The sequence below is a fragment of the Rousettus aegyptiacus genome, unplaced genomic scaffold (genome assembly GCF_014176215.1).
Source record: "Rousettus aegyptiacus isolate mRouAeg1 unplaced genomic scaffold, mRouAeg1.p scaffold_m13_p_4, whole genome shotgun sequence".
NCBI classification, from domain to species: domain Eukaryota; kingdom Metazoa; phylum Chordata; class Mammalia; order Chiroptera; family Pteropodidae; genus Rousettus; species Rousettus aegyptiacus.
The window spans coordinates 46,915,000-46,931,011 of NW_023416307.1; the positions used below are offsets into that span (position 1 = coordinate 46,915,000).

General features: G+C 36.0%; 1 protein-coding gene across 5 annotated transcripts in view; it reads right to left on the minus strand.

Annotated features, from left to right (window-relative positions):
- FGF12 (fibroblast growth factor 12) overlaps positions 1–16,012 on the minus strand; it is a 477,520-nt gene that overhangs the window by 182,721 nt on the left and 278,787 nt on the right. For all 5 annotated transcript variants that reach the window (XM_016136341.2, XM_036219787.1, XM_036219788.1 and 2 more), the window contains one exon: positions 4,750–4,860. In XM_016136341.2, the coding sequence (XP_015991827.1) occupies positions 4,750–4,860 (111 nt within the window). The remainder of the gene's footprint in view (positions 1–4,749; positions 4,861–16,012) is intronic.

Below are 16,012 nucleotides of genomic sequence, written 5' to 3' on the forward strand. Positions count from 1 at the left end.
TGTCTGCATTAGCAAAACATCAGAAAAAACTGAAATGTCATTCAATAGGAAATTAGATTAAAATGTATCCCCTTTAAATATGACTAATATGAAGAAATCTTATTAATGTAACATTTTAAATTTAAAAAGGTGTTAAGATATATATTATATAGATGACATATAGATAGATATAGATATAGAGATAGATATAGATATAGATGATATAGATATAGATAAAGACAGAGATAAACAGTATTGTATATGTTGATAAATGTATAGGCTACATCTAGAAGAATACAAAGAAATGTGACCAAGCGGCAGAGAGGAAAGGGACAGAAAATTTCTTTTGTCTATGTCAGTGTCCTCTAGTTATAAAAACACAACCAGAGTTGGACAAAGTTGGGTTTAATAATTTGAAGCAAGGAACAAAAACACAAAACATGACAGAATAGGAATGTCTTAATAAGAAGTTGTAAGAAAGGACTTAAAGGACTTGGTCAGTGTTATGTGATTTTTAGGGAGGTACCAAGAAATGTAGATTTACTCCTACTGGATGCTCTAACGAACTGGTATAACTCTATGATTGGGGATCTTAGTAATTCTTATCCACAAAGCAAGAAGAACAGAGCAAGTTTAAAGCAAGCTGTGTTTGGTGAAGAAGCAGCAGCCACTCGTACAAGCCGGAGAGAGAAACACTTGATCATTTTGTAGTTTGGACAATGTTCTTGTTCTGTTTGTGTTCAGACATGATTACAGAATGGTCTTGCTTTTATCTTGATCCATCATGTTCACAGCAGCCCTGTCTGATTTGGTGTTCTATGAAATTGCTCCTATTCAGCAGAAGCAGACCTAGGCCTCTTGGGAGTGCCACCCCAGCTACTGGCTCTCAGGGACTGTTTTGTTCTTTCTCAACTGTATATCCTTTTGTGCCTTTACAATTTTATACCATATACTTATCTTATCTATTCAAAATAATTTTTAAAACAATCTAAAGACTGAAAGAGACCTTAAAAGTCACTGAGTTCTGAGACTATCCCAACCCACACCACCTTCTCCTTCCATACCAAAAGGGTTTTCTTGAAAAACACCCCTATAGCATCTGCTTGAATATCCCCAGTATTACTCTTATACTAATTTATCAGGCAGTTCATTCCACATCCAATGGCTATAATATATATATATATATATATATATATATATTTTTTGTTCAGAAGAAAGAGAACAATGCTTTTCGTTATAGTATCTTAATTGTTTCAACCCAGAACGTTTGACCACTTCAAATGCATCTTCTCCTGGTGGAGCAGAATAATTACTTTTCTAATTTTATGTAAAATATTCCTATTAATACTCACCACACTGCAGTTGTCGCTTTTTTGTGTGTGTGCCAGTGTTCCAACACAGTTTTGTATCTTTTGTTGTCATTACATTTGCAGAGATTCTTATCTGTTACTGCTGACAAACCCATTTGCTTTTGTACTCAATTACATGTAATTAGTCTTTTCTTCATGAACAAAAGAACAGGTGTCTTTATCTATTCTCTGCAAGATACTATGGTAAGGTTGGTTGGACCTAATAATGCCTAGTGAACCAAACAACACAATTCTGACAGATGCTCATAGTAACAAGATTTTTTTTAAAACAATTAAATGTTTTTACTCCTGCCCACACAAAAGAAAGAAAAGGCATTTTTACATCTTGGAATTTTACAGTTTTCTATTAAAAATGTGTAGAACTTAAATCTTTCTCTAATGCTTTAAAACCCCACACAGAAAATGTATTAATTAAAAATATTTGTTTACACTGTAAATTTTTCAATAAAAATTTTGGGAGAGGGGATCAGAAGAAAGTACATTAATCAAAACACTGGTTAAATCTGAATAAAGTCTATATAGCTCAGTTAATAATATTGTACCAGTATTAATTTCCTGATTTAGATCTTTGTACTTTTGTTACATAAAATGGTACCATTAGGGGAAGCTGGGTGTAGAATGCAGAGGAATGCCCTGTAATACTGTGCATTTTTCTAAAGTCTAAAATTATTTCAAAATAAAAAGTTAAAAAAATATTTGGGTGGATAGAGTATTCAACCAATGATCTAGAGAAACTTGTGCACATATGCACAAGGATTTGTTCTTTTTTTGTTGAGTACTTACTATGTATTAGAACTTATTCTAGCTTCTAAAGATACATCAGAGATCAAAACGAAATCTCTTCCTTCATGGAACAAATTCTCTTGGGAGGAAGATCAAAAATAAACAAATAAACAGCAACAATATATGTGTCAGGTGGTCACAGGACATATAAATAGGAAAACAATGGGGTATCAGAATAAAGAAGGCTGAGGTGGGATGTGTAATTTTACAAAGGATGCTCTATCAGAAATATCTTGGAAGTGCTGTTTGTAACTGCCTTAAAATGAAAATGATAATTATCCACCAAAAAGAGAATGAATAAATATATTTGGGTATTTTCACACAATGGGATACTGTATAAAAATGAAAATGAATAATGTAAAGGAACTATATAACTATATATGCATCTCACAATCATAACACTGGGAAAAGGACAAAAAAAATTATATATAGTAATGCTCTCACTTATAAAACATTTAAAAACATGCAAAAGGATATTATGAATGCTTTAAGTATACGTATGTGAAAAAATGTATTTTTAAAACTGCATGGAAATAAAAATGACACATTCAGGACTGTTATGTCTGGTACTGAAGAAATGCAGGACTCTATTAGAACACACAGAAAGTATAAATGTACTGATATCTTTGACTGAATTTTAAGCCAGAGGTTAGATATCCAGATGGATTTATCATTATTCTGCACATCTAAACTACTTTTAATAGCAAAATATCAAAAATTATATACAGTAGTATATCTTAATAAAAAATAAGATATTTTAAATTTGTAAATTCAAAGTTTCTAAAAGTATTCGACAAAATGCATCACCCTGGATGTGTGCGTGTGTCATGCATAATGATACTATGCATTTAAATATGTGTTTTGTTATACATATGTAAGTATATATATGTAATGTATGGATGATATGTGGGTATAGAGTTGCACTAATCATTGACCCAGCATCAGCAGAGAAAGCACTTTCAATTATTTTTCTAGAAACAGTAAAGGAAGGACTTGTGTTAGTTGACCACACACTTTCATCGCTGCTGTTCTACAACTGCCCATGATAAATGTCATGTATCTGTCTAGGTTACAGTTGCATCCTGTGGAATTGATTACAGCTATTTGGCTTACTTGGGAATTGACTATCTACATCAATTCATACTTTTTCCAACTTTTTCTTTTAAAGTGGGGTGGGTGGCACTAATAGAGAATATTAATATTATCTCTGAGATCAAGGGATATCTCATAGATAGTAAGGGTGACACAGCTAAGCAATCTCCCTGATCCTTTCCATTCAATACCTGTTTATAGCTTTACTAAATCCACATTCATATACAGATGCACTAGATGGAAATTCTGCATTGAGAGAAAAGCATCCTTATTCTTCTGTACTCATTCGAAAATGTGAATCATTTAAAGAATGCATTCCCATGAAAACAAATCAACAATGCAAACCACAATAAGCTAATCAACTACTTTGCAAGAAACCAGAATGACATTCGTTATAATATTGTCTTTTCTTTATTGTAATTCATATTTTGTAATGAGTAATATTAAGAAACAAAGAATAATTTAGAGGGGTGGGGCTAGAGCATTTTTATACTTTAGGGATTATAGATCTTTCTTCAAATGTTCATTTTCAATTGAAAAGATATTTCACCATAAACTATCAGGCTTCTTAGCCTGCCTTATGCAATCTACCATTTGATATACTGTCAGTCTGACCACAAAATCATATCCATCAGAAGACAACTCAATTGGACCTATAAATAATGAGGATTCACTATGCGCTTGACTCTAAAGATATGGCAATGAATTCAGACATATTTTGGAATAACAAATTTTCCTTAGTTTCTGTACATCATCAATCAGAAAATGAAAGATACAATGAGAGTAATAATTCTTAGTACAGAGATTGATATTTAAAATTTTTCTGAAATGTAAATATACTGTCATACCTTGATGATTTTATTGGGTTATTAGCTTGTAAATTCTATAGTTAAAAAATACTTCCAGGAATATTATTAATAATATCTTAATATTTGACATTTTATATCAAAAATTATAAGTAGAATTTCAGGTCTACTAATCTTTATTATCCTGTTGTTGTCATATATATGCCATAAAGCAACATCATACTGTTTTAAAATATTTCTCCTTTTAAATCAACAATTTTTTTCTTTAATCGAAATAAAATAACATGTAGTACACATATGAATATATTCAATGTTAACCTTCAGAAGTAATTTTGGTCTGTCAGAAATGATGTCTTGAGAATTATTTTAATGTGTTTACTATTTAGTTATAGACTGAAAACCCCTATCTTGTGCTGGAAGTTCTGCCTTGTTCCTACAAATACTTTTCATCATCCTGACTACAAACACTGGAATGGAAGGATATTCTTGTCTTGTGACCTTCTGAAACTCCTTCAAGCTTCCTATCTTCTCATCTAGCATATAACCATTCTCCCTTACTGTCATTTTGCTATAGGGAATTACAAGAAAAACGAAGGAAAAGACACCAGCTACCTTATAGTTAAGTAGTTCATAAAGCAGCCTAGCCATGTTTTAAGTCTACAATACACTAAGCCATATATCTGATCATAATTGGATTGCAATGAACTAATGTTCCTTACTGTAGTCACTGTTTTCGTCCTTGGTCCCGTCAATGGTACCATCTGGGTGCATCTGCAGGAAATATCCCTGCTGGCTGAATAACCTTGTCACAATTCCTTTCAGCTGGGGTTCTGCAAAACAAAATGAAATAATTATTCAAATCTTGTTTACAAAAATGCACACTTGCAAATCATCAGAAACATTCTCCAAGTAAACGCAAAAATATCAATGGCTTAAATATCAAAATAAGTATTTGTAAAGGGGGCATTTCAGTAGCCTATCTTCACTTATTTTTTTTCTTTCTAGAGGCAGAACCATAATACTGTGCAGCAATAAACCAAATGTAAACATAAATAAAAGCTAATTATGATTAGAAAAATACAAAGGCATACTAAAAAGTAAATTATTTCTCTCTCTCCTGCATCTAATGTCTCACTGCAAGTTTATGGTTCCATTCCAGAATCACCGTTTAGACCAAATTGCCACTGTAATTCTTAAGTTTCCAGCAGTCATAATCAGTTCCTAGAAGACTTCTATTTCTGGTAAATGTCGGCTACCCATCAGAAACTTCTGAGTTTTAAATTCTGGTCAAGTTTGGTCAGAAAGAATGGCTTAGATGAGAACCACAGGAAGAAGCAAAACCTATGTCCATGAGATGTCACTAAAAGTGTGTGGAAACATTTCACCTCCAGGAAATACCTCACCAGAGAAGATCCCCAGTACTACAAAGTCATTTTTTTCCAGTATAAATATAAATCAATTCATACCTATTTCTCTAATTATTCAACCTAGAAGTAGTCCTCACCTTTTAAAAACTCCCTATACACTAATACCATCACACTGAACTTTGTATACTACATTTGGATTTTTGTATATCGGCTAACACAAATATTTAAAGCTTTCTCATTGTGCTTCTGGATGCCAGCAACAATTCATTTCCTACGATGTCACAATTTTGTCTCTACTTCAGTGTTAGGCAAAAATTAGACCATTCTAGCCCTAAACGTTTCATAAGAATGAGGATAAAGAAGAAAATTCTTCTTGTAATAAAAATTGAGGCAAAGATGAAAATCATGTGATTGCCAAAGTAGCAATGTGTTACCCTCAAAAGGACACAACCTCTGAATTTTAACTGACAATTTCATTCCTTCACCCGTTTTTGTCATCCTGACTACAAACCAATATTTACTCTGAATCTCTTTCTTTGTTAAGCAATATGCTAAGTACTGAGTTAAACTGGACACACTTATTTATATTTAGGTCTAAATAAGAATTTTAGTTAAGGATTCAATGCATTTAACTCTTTGGAAATAGACCTGCTCCCTATAACATATGTCTATGGTTAACCTTTTGCACATATGACCTGATCACACATTTTCAGTAATATAAGGCAATGACTCTAGAAACATGTCTTCCTCCAAGCAATCCTAAAAAGAAGAAAAGATGCCAAGAAAATTGGGAAATGAGGAACAGGGGTTATGAAAAAAGAACTGAACTAAAAATTAGGCAATCTGATTAACTATATGTTATTTTTATGTGCTTAATTTGTGAGCCTTACTTTCCATATCAATAATATCTAGAAGTTAAACTATGTGAACGTTAGGTCCCTGAGGGTGCATGAGGAAAGCACCTCCCTATAGCAAATTAAGGGCACTGGCAATGAATTTCCATTGACTCTTTAGTACATTAGAACCCTCTGCCCTGAGTGGTAACAGACATCAAGGAATGGATTCCTCTTCAGTGCATTGCCTCCATGGGCCCACCCATCCTGACATACTAGGGATATGCACAAGTATGGACAAGCACATAGCTAGCTAACCTCACTACAAAAAGATATTCTGTATCCTTATTACCATTTATCAAACCTTATCAACTTTTTCAGGCTCAGTTCAAGATCACATTAAGAATGAGGATCACTTTTATAATCAGGGGTAATAACACGTGTGCTTCTGTCATAAGGCTAACTGATTGACAAGCAGGTCCTATGAGGCACACTCAGGTCTTGATATGGGATCAGAAGACTCAGCTTTGAACCACAATTCCTGTGTGGTCCTGGGCAAGTCATTTAACATCTGAAGCTCAGTTTTCATCTCTGTATAATGGAAAAAATAATTTTCTATGCTAACTATAATCACTGAGAGTTTCAAATGAATAAATATATGTGATAGTATGAATTGAAAAACCCCATAAGAATATAAATCCTAATTAAGGTCTAACTTTTCAACCATGAAAATGTAGGGAACTGTGATAAGTGAGGTAAAATCATTCTGTGAACTGACTCTATATCTACCAATTTGTTTTAATAGAACATTAATCGAGTTTGCAAAGTCACTAAATTAAATAGCTAGTTAAGAGTAGAAGACAGAAAAGGTTAGAAGAAAAGGGACAACTGTCTTATAATTTATATTTCCTTTCTAATCAGCTTGATAAGGTCACTTTAAGAAGTCCTGTTTTGGCTGGTAATGAGATGCATGGCAGCTGAGTCATTAATGCCTACAAATGATTGTTTGTTTTTTCATGCTCCTCTTTTGTAGCTTTAATTAAACACTTCTTTTGCTATGGTGAAGTTATCCCACACTCCTCCTCATTGGGGCCCTGGGAATTCAGGTTGGTAACTCCTCTTCAAGATAATGAGCATCAGGCTTTCATACTATCCCCCACTGCCCAAGAGCAATGCCAGAACCAGCTCAGAGTCTGAGTTTTAATTATGTGACAATCTATGAAAGTGAATGTCTTGCACTATAGATGCTTCAAAGGAAACCTGACCATCTATTGAACAAATGTCCTGAACCTAGGACGTGTCATAGAAAGCAGTATCGCCTGCCTAACAAACCTGTACCCTTGCTACCACTTATTAAATATGCCAACCTTTCCAGGCTCCGTTCAAGATCACCTTTCTATAAAGGCTTGGTGATCATAAGTGAGGATCACTTTTATAATTGGGGCGTGGGGGGCATGTTTTGTATTTTTTTAAAAAGAAGGATAAAAAAAATGAGACTACTTTTTGGTACATCTATATCCTGGGTGCATTTAGCAAACACGCTTTTTCTTTGTCAGACAGTGTATACGGATCTAATAGATTAACAAAACCTGGCAGTCCTCAGAGAGCACCCAGTGTAATGCATGAAACATATTTATATATAATACTAGTGTGGGGTAGCTGTTAAATGATGGACAGAAGTAGAATGACATGATGGCACCAAGGAGCAAGGGACTAATTCTCTGTGTCAAGGTTGGATGAAAGCACCTCATCTATCACCTGAAGAGTGAGAATTTTCATAAGTAAAAACAAACAAAAAAATATGGGGAAGGGCATTGCAGACATAAAAACAATAAATGGAGGCAAAAATCAGCATGGTAGACTCTGTAAATGATACAGAGATTGGGACAGACATAATATATCACAGAGGTTCTCAAATGCTGGCCTGCAGATAAGTGCCTGTTCTCAACAATTATTCACAGGTCAACAGCAAAACAAGAAAAATAGGGTCGATGAAATAAGTTTTTTATTAAGCTAAATTTTTTTCAATTTATATGATTCTCCTTGATTCTAAGATAATGTTTTTCCACTATTTTTTTTCTATTATTCTGAATTGATGGCTATACTATTAGTTGGGGGGGGGGGCTGATTTATTACCTTTTATATTCTGAAGAAGTGTAGCAAATACTGCTAGCTTTTCTCCCAAATTCATTTCCTCCTTTTTCTAGGCACCCAGCTAGACCATATGTCCTAGCCTCCCTTGCAGTTAGGTTTGGCAGATAAATGACTGTCATATGGAATGTAAGTGAAAGTTATGTGTGCCATTTTCAGGCCAAGGCTTTTAAAAGCAAACATTCTCCTCCACATTCTCTTATCCTTAGCACTGGCTGGATTAAGATGACAAAGCCCTAGGGAATGTCAACAAAGAATCCTGGGCCCTTGAAAAACTGATGGAGAAAAGACAATAGCTATTATAAATACTCATCTCTGACAGTTAGGTGAATAAGAAATAAACTTCCATTGGTTGTAGGTGGTGATTTTCTTTCTAAGAATACAACGTGAAAAGGGGGTGAGTGTGGAATTTTACAGTGGAGAAACCTGACAAATAAAATACTACCTCAGTCAGGTGATCAAGGGAAACATCAACAGTCATAAATCCTGTTGATAATGTGCACCCTTCACACGATGTGATGAGAAAGGCACTTTACTTCTGTCATCTTTTTCCTTTAAACTCATAACCCTAGTCTAACATCAAATTCCAACTGAATGGCATTCTATGAAATAGCTGACTAGTACCCCTTAAAACTGTCAAGGTTATCAAAAATAAGGAAAGTTTGAGAACCTGTCACAGCCAAAGGAGACTAAGGAGACATGACAATGAAATATAATGTAGTATTCTGGATAGAACCCTGGAACGAACAAAAAATAGAGTAAAACCTGAGGTGATCTGAATGAAGAATGGACTTTAGTTAATCATAATGAATTGATACAAATTCATTAATATTCATAAACGAAAACAGTGTAGGGTATAGAGGAATTTTGTGTACTATCTTAACTTTTCTGTAAATATAAAACCATCTAAAAATTAAAAGGTTTATTAAAATTAATAATTACAATCACAAAAGCAAGTAAAAAATTTTATCCTTAAAGAGGATAGGTGAGAAAGAAGGATAGAATAAGAACTCATGTTTAGCACTGCTGCCCTTTTTCAACATAATGGTCGAATTCAAAGCCACTTTAAAAAGCTGAGACCTGATGCATGCAGCTATCCAGACATTCCTGCTGGCTTACAGTGTGGTGCTTTGCGGCAGCTAACTGGGTACACAATGTAAACCCAGAACATAGTCAGAACCTGATCATGCATCTCAGGGTGAATACTAGACTGCAGAAAATAAAACGAACTTTGAAACTGCAAAGGACCTTGGAATTCAGCATCTTCCTTCATCAAAATATTTCCTTCCTTCTTCAACATCAAAGATTTTTTTTAAAAGCAAAATAAAATAAACACTAAGGCCCAAAGTGAGTGTCAAGATATAGCCAGTATCTCATGCAAGCTGGGGGTTGGGGGGCAAGAAGGAAGAGAAGACAAGGAGGGAGAGGAGTTCTTTGTTCTGTATGAGTTACTGGAGTGTGGGGGTGATAAAGAAAAGGAATTATAGAAAACTGTGCAAGAAATTGTATATATTGCACCCAAATGTAGGGAAAATGCCCCCATGTAAACTCAAATCTAAAATGAAAAATATATCAGTGATCCAAATCTTTGTGATGGAAGCCATATCCAGAAAATAGAATTATAATAATGGTCATATTTTGAACCCAATTACTTTGTACTGGGCATTCCCCTGATTTTACTACAGTTTTATTTAGTAAGCAATTACAGGTGTAAGATACTTTTTTCACTTTACAAATGAGATTATTGAGACTCAGAGAAGCTTTATCACTTGCCCAAGATGTACAGAACTAGTAAATGATGAGGCAAGTCTAATATAAGAATATGGTCCTAGTGATCCTCCATCACTGTTCAGTAGCTTTTAGAAGGACACTGGCAAAACTGAACATTTCCAGAAGAAAGAGAGCCAAGTAAAGAGGGTACAAAGGATGTCAGATAAAAAATGGCTGAATCAACAGTGGAAGTATAGCCCAGAGAAGGGAGGACTTACAGGGCAAGAGAGATGTCCTTACTTTTTTGAGAGCAGGCAGAAGTAAGAAGTCAATTTGTTCTGAACGGCTCCATAGGGATAGAAGTAGGGCCAATGTGTGAAAATTAGAGGGAGGTAGGTAGAGAACTTTCTGTAAATTGTATTCAAAGGGAGAACAGGCTGTCTAAGGAAACAGTGGATTTTCTATCACTTGACAGATTCTTTGAACAGGTAGCAGCTGAAAAACTGTAAGTCAGAACAGCTGTGAAGGACATGGAAGTCTCCAAAAGCTAAGGCGTTCTGCATGACAATTGCAAGGCCTCTCTCTCCTGAGGTCCTGGAAACCTTTGAGATAAGCCAGAAAGACCACTGAATACAAGTTCACATTTCTGTTTCTTAGTTTGTAAATAAAAGAGAGAATTGAAAAGACTGTTAATCAGCATCCTGAAAATGCAAAGTTCTTTGGAGCTGTTAAACATGGATTGTAGAGTAATTTGACTGGTTTTTTTAAATCAGTCTCTGTGGGGTTACAAATGGGTCCTCAGTATTCAGGCTTAATGTTGCCCACTTAAAAGAACTGAGATTGCAGAGGCTATTAAATGTGATTCTTTTCAAGTGTTTCTGAGGCCTCGACTGCTGAAGATCTCAAAATTAGACTATTAGGGTTGGAAATTGTTCATAAACAGATACACTTCTGATCAATCACAGCTAAAGGGCATATACTAGAGCACACTTACATACTGTAAATAAAAGCTCCAGAAAAATCAGCAATGGGATACAGTAAGACATTTGAAAGAGAAGAGAACTTTTCTGGGCTTTTGAACACTGCAAAAATTACAACCACACTAAGCTGTAAGAATTCATCAAAAATACATGTTGTTTAGTAAAACAGATGTATGGCTGAGGCCCCTCATTCACTCAGTAGGTTGCAGTAGACACATTCAAAGGAGCACTTTAAGACACAGAACTCATAAGACCAGAGATATGTCACCATGCCTGGCAGAATCAGCTTTGTGGGATAAAGAGAGTCACATCCTGTCCGAGTCCTCCATACCCCCATCTATTTCATAAAGGTGACAGATGCCATCAGGAGTTACCTACCTAAGAGCCATGGAAATCCCTGTGAAGTGCTAATAATTGCAAGTAAACTCTATCTATACAAACATATTTATTTTCTCAATCAACAAACTCTAATAGCACATTTCATTCAAAAAATAGATATTTATTGAGCACTTGGCTTTGTGGAGTTTATTCCTCAGTCACGGGAAATAACTAGTGGTGTGCTAGTAAACCAGCTCTCAAAAAAAAAAGAAAAGAAAAGAAAAGAAAAGAAACGAAACAAAAAGAAAAGAAAAGAAAAGAAGAGGAGGAGGAGGAGGAAGAGAAAGAGGAAGAAGAAGAAGAAGAAGAAGAAGAAGAAGAAGAAGAAGAAGAAGAAGAAGAAGAAGAAGAAGAAGAAGAAGAAGAAGAAAAGAATGTTCAAAACTTGATTTCCATGGTATGCATTTCCACTGTTCATGGCTGCTTTAAAACTAGTACTTAGCATCACTGAATGCAGAGTTAGAGCTGGGAGGAGACAAGCATAATTGGTTCCAGCACACCACTGAACACAATAGAGAACAAGACATAAGGTTTACATTCTATTATGAAAGACAGAAAGGAAGCAGCTAAACAGTTAATATATAATACAGTTTTAGTATAAATGCTATAATGAAAACTAAAGCAATGAAAAAAGATGGAGTACACAGGAGATGCATATGCTATGTTGACAGAGTAACTAGAAGATGACATCCCAGAGACCTGAATAAAGAAAGGGAGCAAATCAGCAGGGATATCTAAAACAAGAGGATTCTAGGTGCAGGTAATACCAAGTACAAAGTAATCCTAATACTTGAAATGACTGGAAACCATTGGATAGGAGGCTCTCTGAAGATCCTTCTTCCGGACCAGGAGTTGGCAAACTACAAATTCTGCTGCTGCCAATTTTGTAAATAAAGTTTTATTGGAACACTGCCATGTCCATTCATTCACACACTGGCTACCTTCGTGCTACAAAGTAGTTGCAGTAGAGATCCTATAGCCTGCAAAGCCTAAAATATTCACTAATAGGCCCTTTACAGAGAAAGTTAACCAATGCTGATTCTAGACATTTGCTGATGTAGTTCCTTCCGCCTGAAACATACAAGCTCACCTTCCTTCTCTGTGCAGAATTCCTCCTCAGTCTTCTGGGCCCAACCTTCTATCACAGGGCTTTCCCTGACACCCTGAGGGAAAATTAATCACTCTTTCTGCAGAGCTCCCTGTGCACAGGTTTGGAGGGGACTCCCCACACTGTTACAGCTGCTTGCCTAGGCTGCCTCTGTTGCTGAACTATGAGCTTCTCAAGGGGCAGGGACCTTAAATTATTTATCGCTCCATCACAAGACTAACACAGTGCCAGGCTCAGGGTAGGAGACAAGTGTTCATATGTTGAAAGAAAAAAGGAGATAAGTTATATCTACTATTTTTCATTGTCACTTGTGACTTTCAGTGGAGCTCCTCACTTGTAAGAAAGATGTTTACTGCATCTTAATATAACGCCTCTGGCCTTCAACGTGTTTCTTTCTATTTTCAGTCTCAGCCACTCCACACTGAACAGTCTGACAAGCACAGCGGCAACCTCCATTAACTGCAGTCTCTAAAGCCCCGAGTTGTCTCCCACTTCTCCGGGAATCAAGTGACCTTCAGATGGGCAATCCTTAACCTTCATGCTACCTCAAAGCTAAATGGAAGAAAGGACACGCTTGTCCAGATTATCCTCTTTCCCGAAGCAGTCTGAGCTGGGGAAGACTGGCGAAGCAGAGCAAGGCAATTAATCTAGGATATGAAATACCGATAAAAACAGGATTTTTGTACTGAGCCAATTTTATTCCTCATACCATCAGCCCCCTCCCTCTCAGATTCTTCTCTATAAGGTGCTCATGAAAATTTAAAATAACTCAAACACCATTTACTGACTTCCGACATGCACCAGATATGGAGTACAAAAATGAGTAAGATGCAATTCCTGCTTGGAAGGCGCCCATGGCCTCGTCAGGGAGACATATATACAATTAATCATTATAGCAGGGAACATGAAAAGTGCTGTCATAGAGGAAAAAAATATGTATATATATCAGAATCACAGAGTAGGATGCCAATTTTACCTGGGATGGTGTGTTCTGGAACAAGAGGCAATTAAGAACAGCTTTGAAGATGAAGCAATACATTGGACTTCATCCTGAATAGGCAGGGGGATTTTTGCTTTGGACAGCATCAACGGAAGCAACAGCTCAGTGGGACTGGGCAGGCAGATGCGTGCGGTTAGTGTATGGGGAAATAAGGAGGTGCACGTAGTGGTTTGAGGTAACAGCAGAAAGGAAATATGGATCCAGGATACTGAAGGTGCATTAAGCAAGGCTAATCAATTTTACTTTATACTTTAAACAAATGATCTCCAAATTCTTTTTTTAATTAAAAATATTGGGATGCCACTGTTCAATAAAATCAAATGGGTTTCAAGTGTAAAATTCAATAAGACATCATATGCATATTGCATTGTGTGTTCAGCACCCAAAGTTAAATTTCCTTCTGTCACCAAATATTTGATCCCCTTTACTCCTACCTACCCCCTTCCCTCTGGTAACCACTGATCCACCATCCATGTCTATGAGTCTCTGTTTGTTTGTTGTGTTTGTTTGTTACTTTAAGTTTCATATTCCACTCCAAAGTCTTTTAATTATATAACCTATCCAAAAAAATTTAAATCTACAGACTCTGTACATGTATATTCATTACTTATAAATTGCATATATGTGCTACTCCATATATTATGTGCATATTATAAATCAAAGTTGAAATGTTTAAATGAAACCAATACTGAACTTAAATAAAAATTAAAATAGTTTCTTTCCACACAATAAAATTTTTCTTGCCCCATCCACTTCAGATAGGAGAAACCTTAGGTACCACTGAACCACGTAATGGAAAAGCACTGAAGGATTTTAAGTCTGGGGATAAATTATGAGGACAGTATTTTAGAAAGCCAAGTTAGGGAATAGAGATAGTGAATTAGAGTGGGTGGTACTATGGCCACAGAAGCTACTTAAGAGAGCTGTCACATATAATAAGGGCCTTGGGTAGGCAGTAGCTATGAGGGTGGGGAGAAGATGTCAGCCTGAGGCCCGACGGTACTTGGCAGTGCTTAGTAGATGACAGGATGTATAGACTCCCTTCAGTTTGAGAAAAATATGTGACTTCTTTGCCCCTAAATCCAAATCAATCATTAGGCTTCTAAGGAAGCCCCGTTTAAGTGTCGAATATCATGGGATATGACGGTGAAGGAAGCTTAATGTGAGCATTACCAGGAAGCCAAATTACTTCTCTGCCTTTCTAACAATTTCTGTTTGCGAAGAGGCTATTGATCTGGTCAACCTCGCCAAGTCACACCTCCTTGGTCTTTCTCAGACTATCATCCAAAAAAGTAGACTTAGAATAAACACTGCCTTCCAGACAATTCGAGAATGAGCTCTGAAGAATGCAGAACACAAAGTATTTCGAAATGAAGATAATCCTTGAATCTTTAGATTTTAGAACCAGAAAAGCCATTCAGAGTGATCTCAGTCCAGCTCATTCTATAGTTCAGCAGAATAGCAGGGAAAGGGGAAATTCTGTGGCATCACATCCTCCAGCCCCTGAAATCAGGGCTCTTTAAAACACCATGATCCTCTTGTGCTGTGCAACCTAAAATGAAATGTTTCATACCTCCCAGAGGTATCCTGGCCTTGACTCAAACTACTAGCCGTATGGTATCCGGAAAGGTATTTCATTTCTTTGTGCATGGTTTTACTTTGCCTCTTGCAAAACTGTTTGAAGGACTGGGGCCTGCTTCTGAAGGCTGTTCTAAGGAATTAAGAATACACATTACATTGTGTTATATGACCAGGAAATGACCATACTTGTATGTAGATTTAACTTTCAGACAGAATTAATGCAGACGAGAATCACCATGGTTAAGGAGCAGTAGCAATGGGCAAATTCTTCTGAGTTTTATTCATAGATAACAACTGCTAAACATTTACTGCATACCAGGGACTTTATGTAGATTATCTCTCTAAATTTTCACAGAAATAATTTAAGTTGGGCTTTTTTATAGATTAGGAAATTGAAGCTCACCAAAGTTGTTACATGCTCTAAATGACAAAGCTAATAAATGCCAGAACCAGGTGTTGAACCAGATCCCTCTGTTCTTTACACCTTCTCACTGCTAATCAACAGTTGTCTCTTGAAGAAGCCTAATAATATGCTGATACCTCTCCCTTCTTTCTTAACTGTGATCAGCCCACGGAAATGGTAAAAACTTATGAAGAATGAGACCGGGAGACCAGGGATAAACAATAAACATTAAACTGGAGTTGAACACATGGCTTTTGGTCTCCTGATACAAAACAAAACAAAACAAAACAAAACAAAACACAATAGGGGTAGGGGGGAAAGTGTAGACACTACTATACATACAAAAAATCTTCTGTAATAAAACCGTCCTCACTCGACATAGAAAAATTTTCTGTCATAGCCCTCTTTTTCACAGATACATCTTTTGGCACCAAAAATAAATGAACAGGACATGTTATTTGGGAGAGCGCG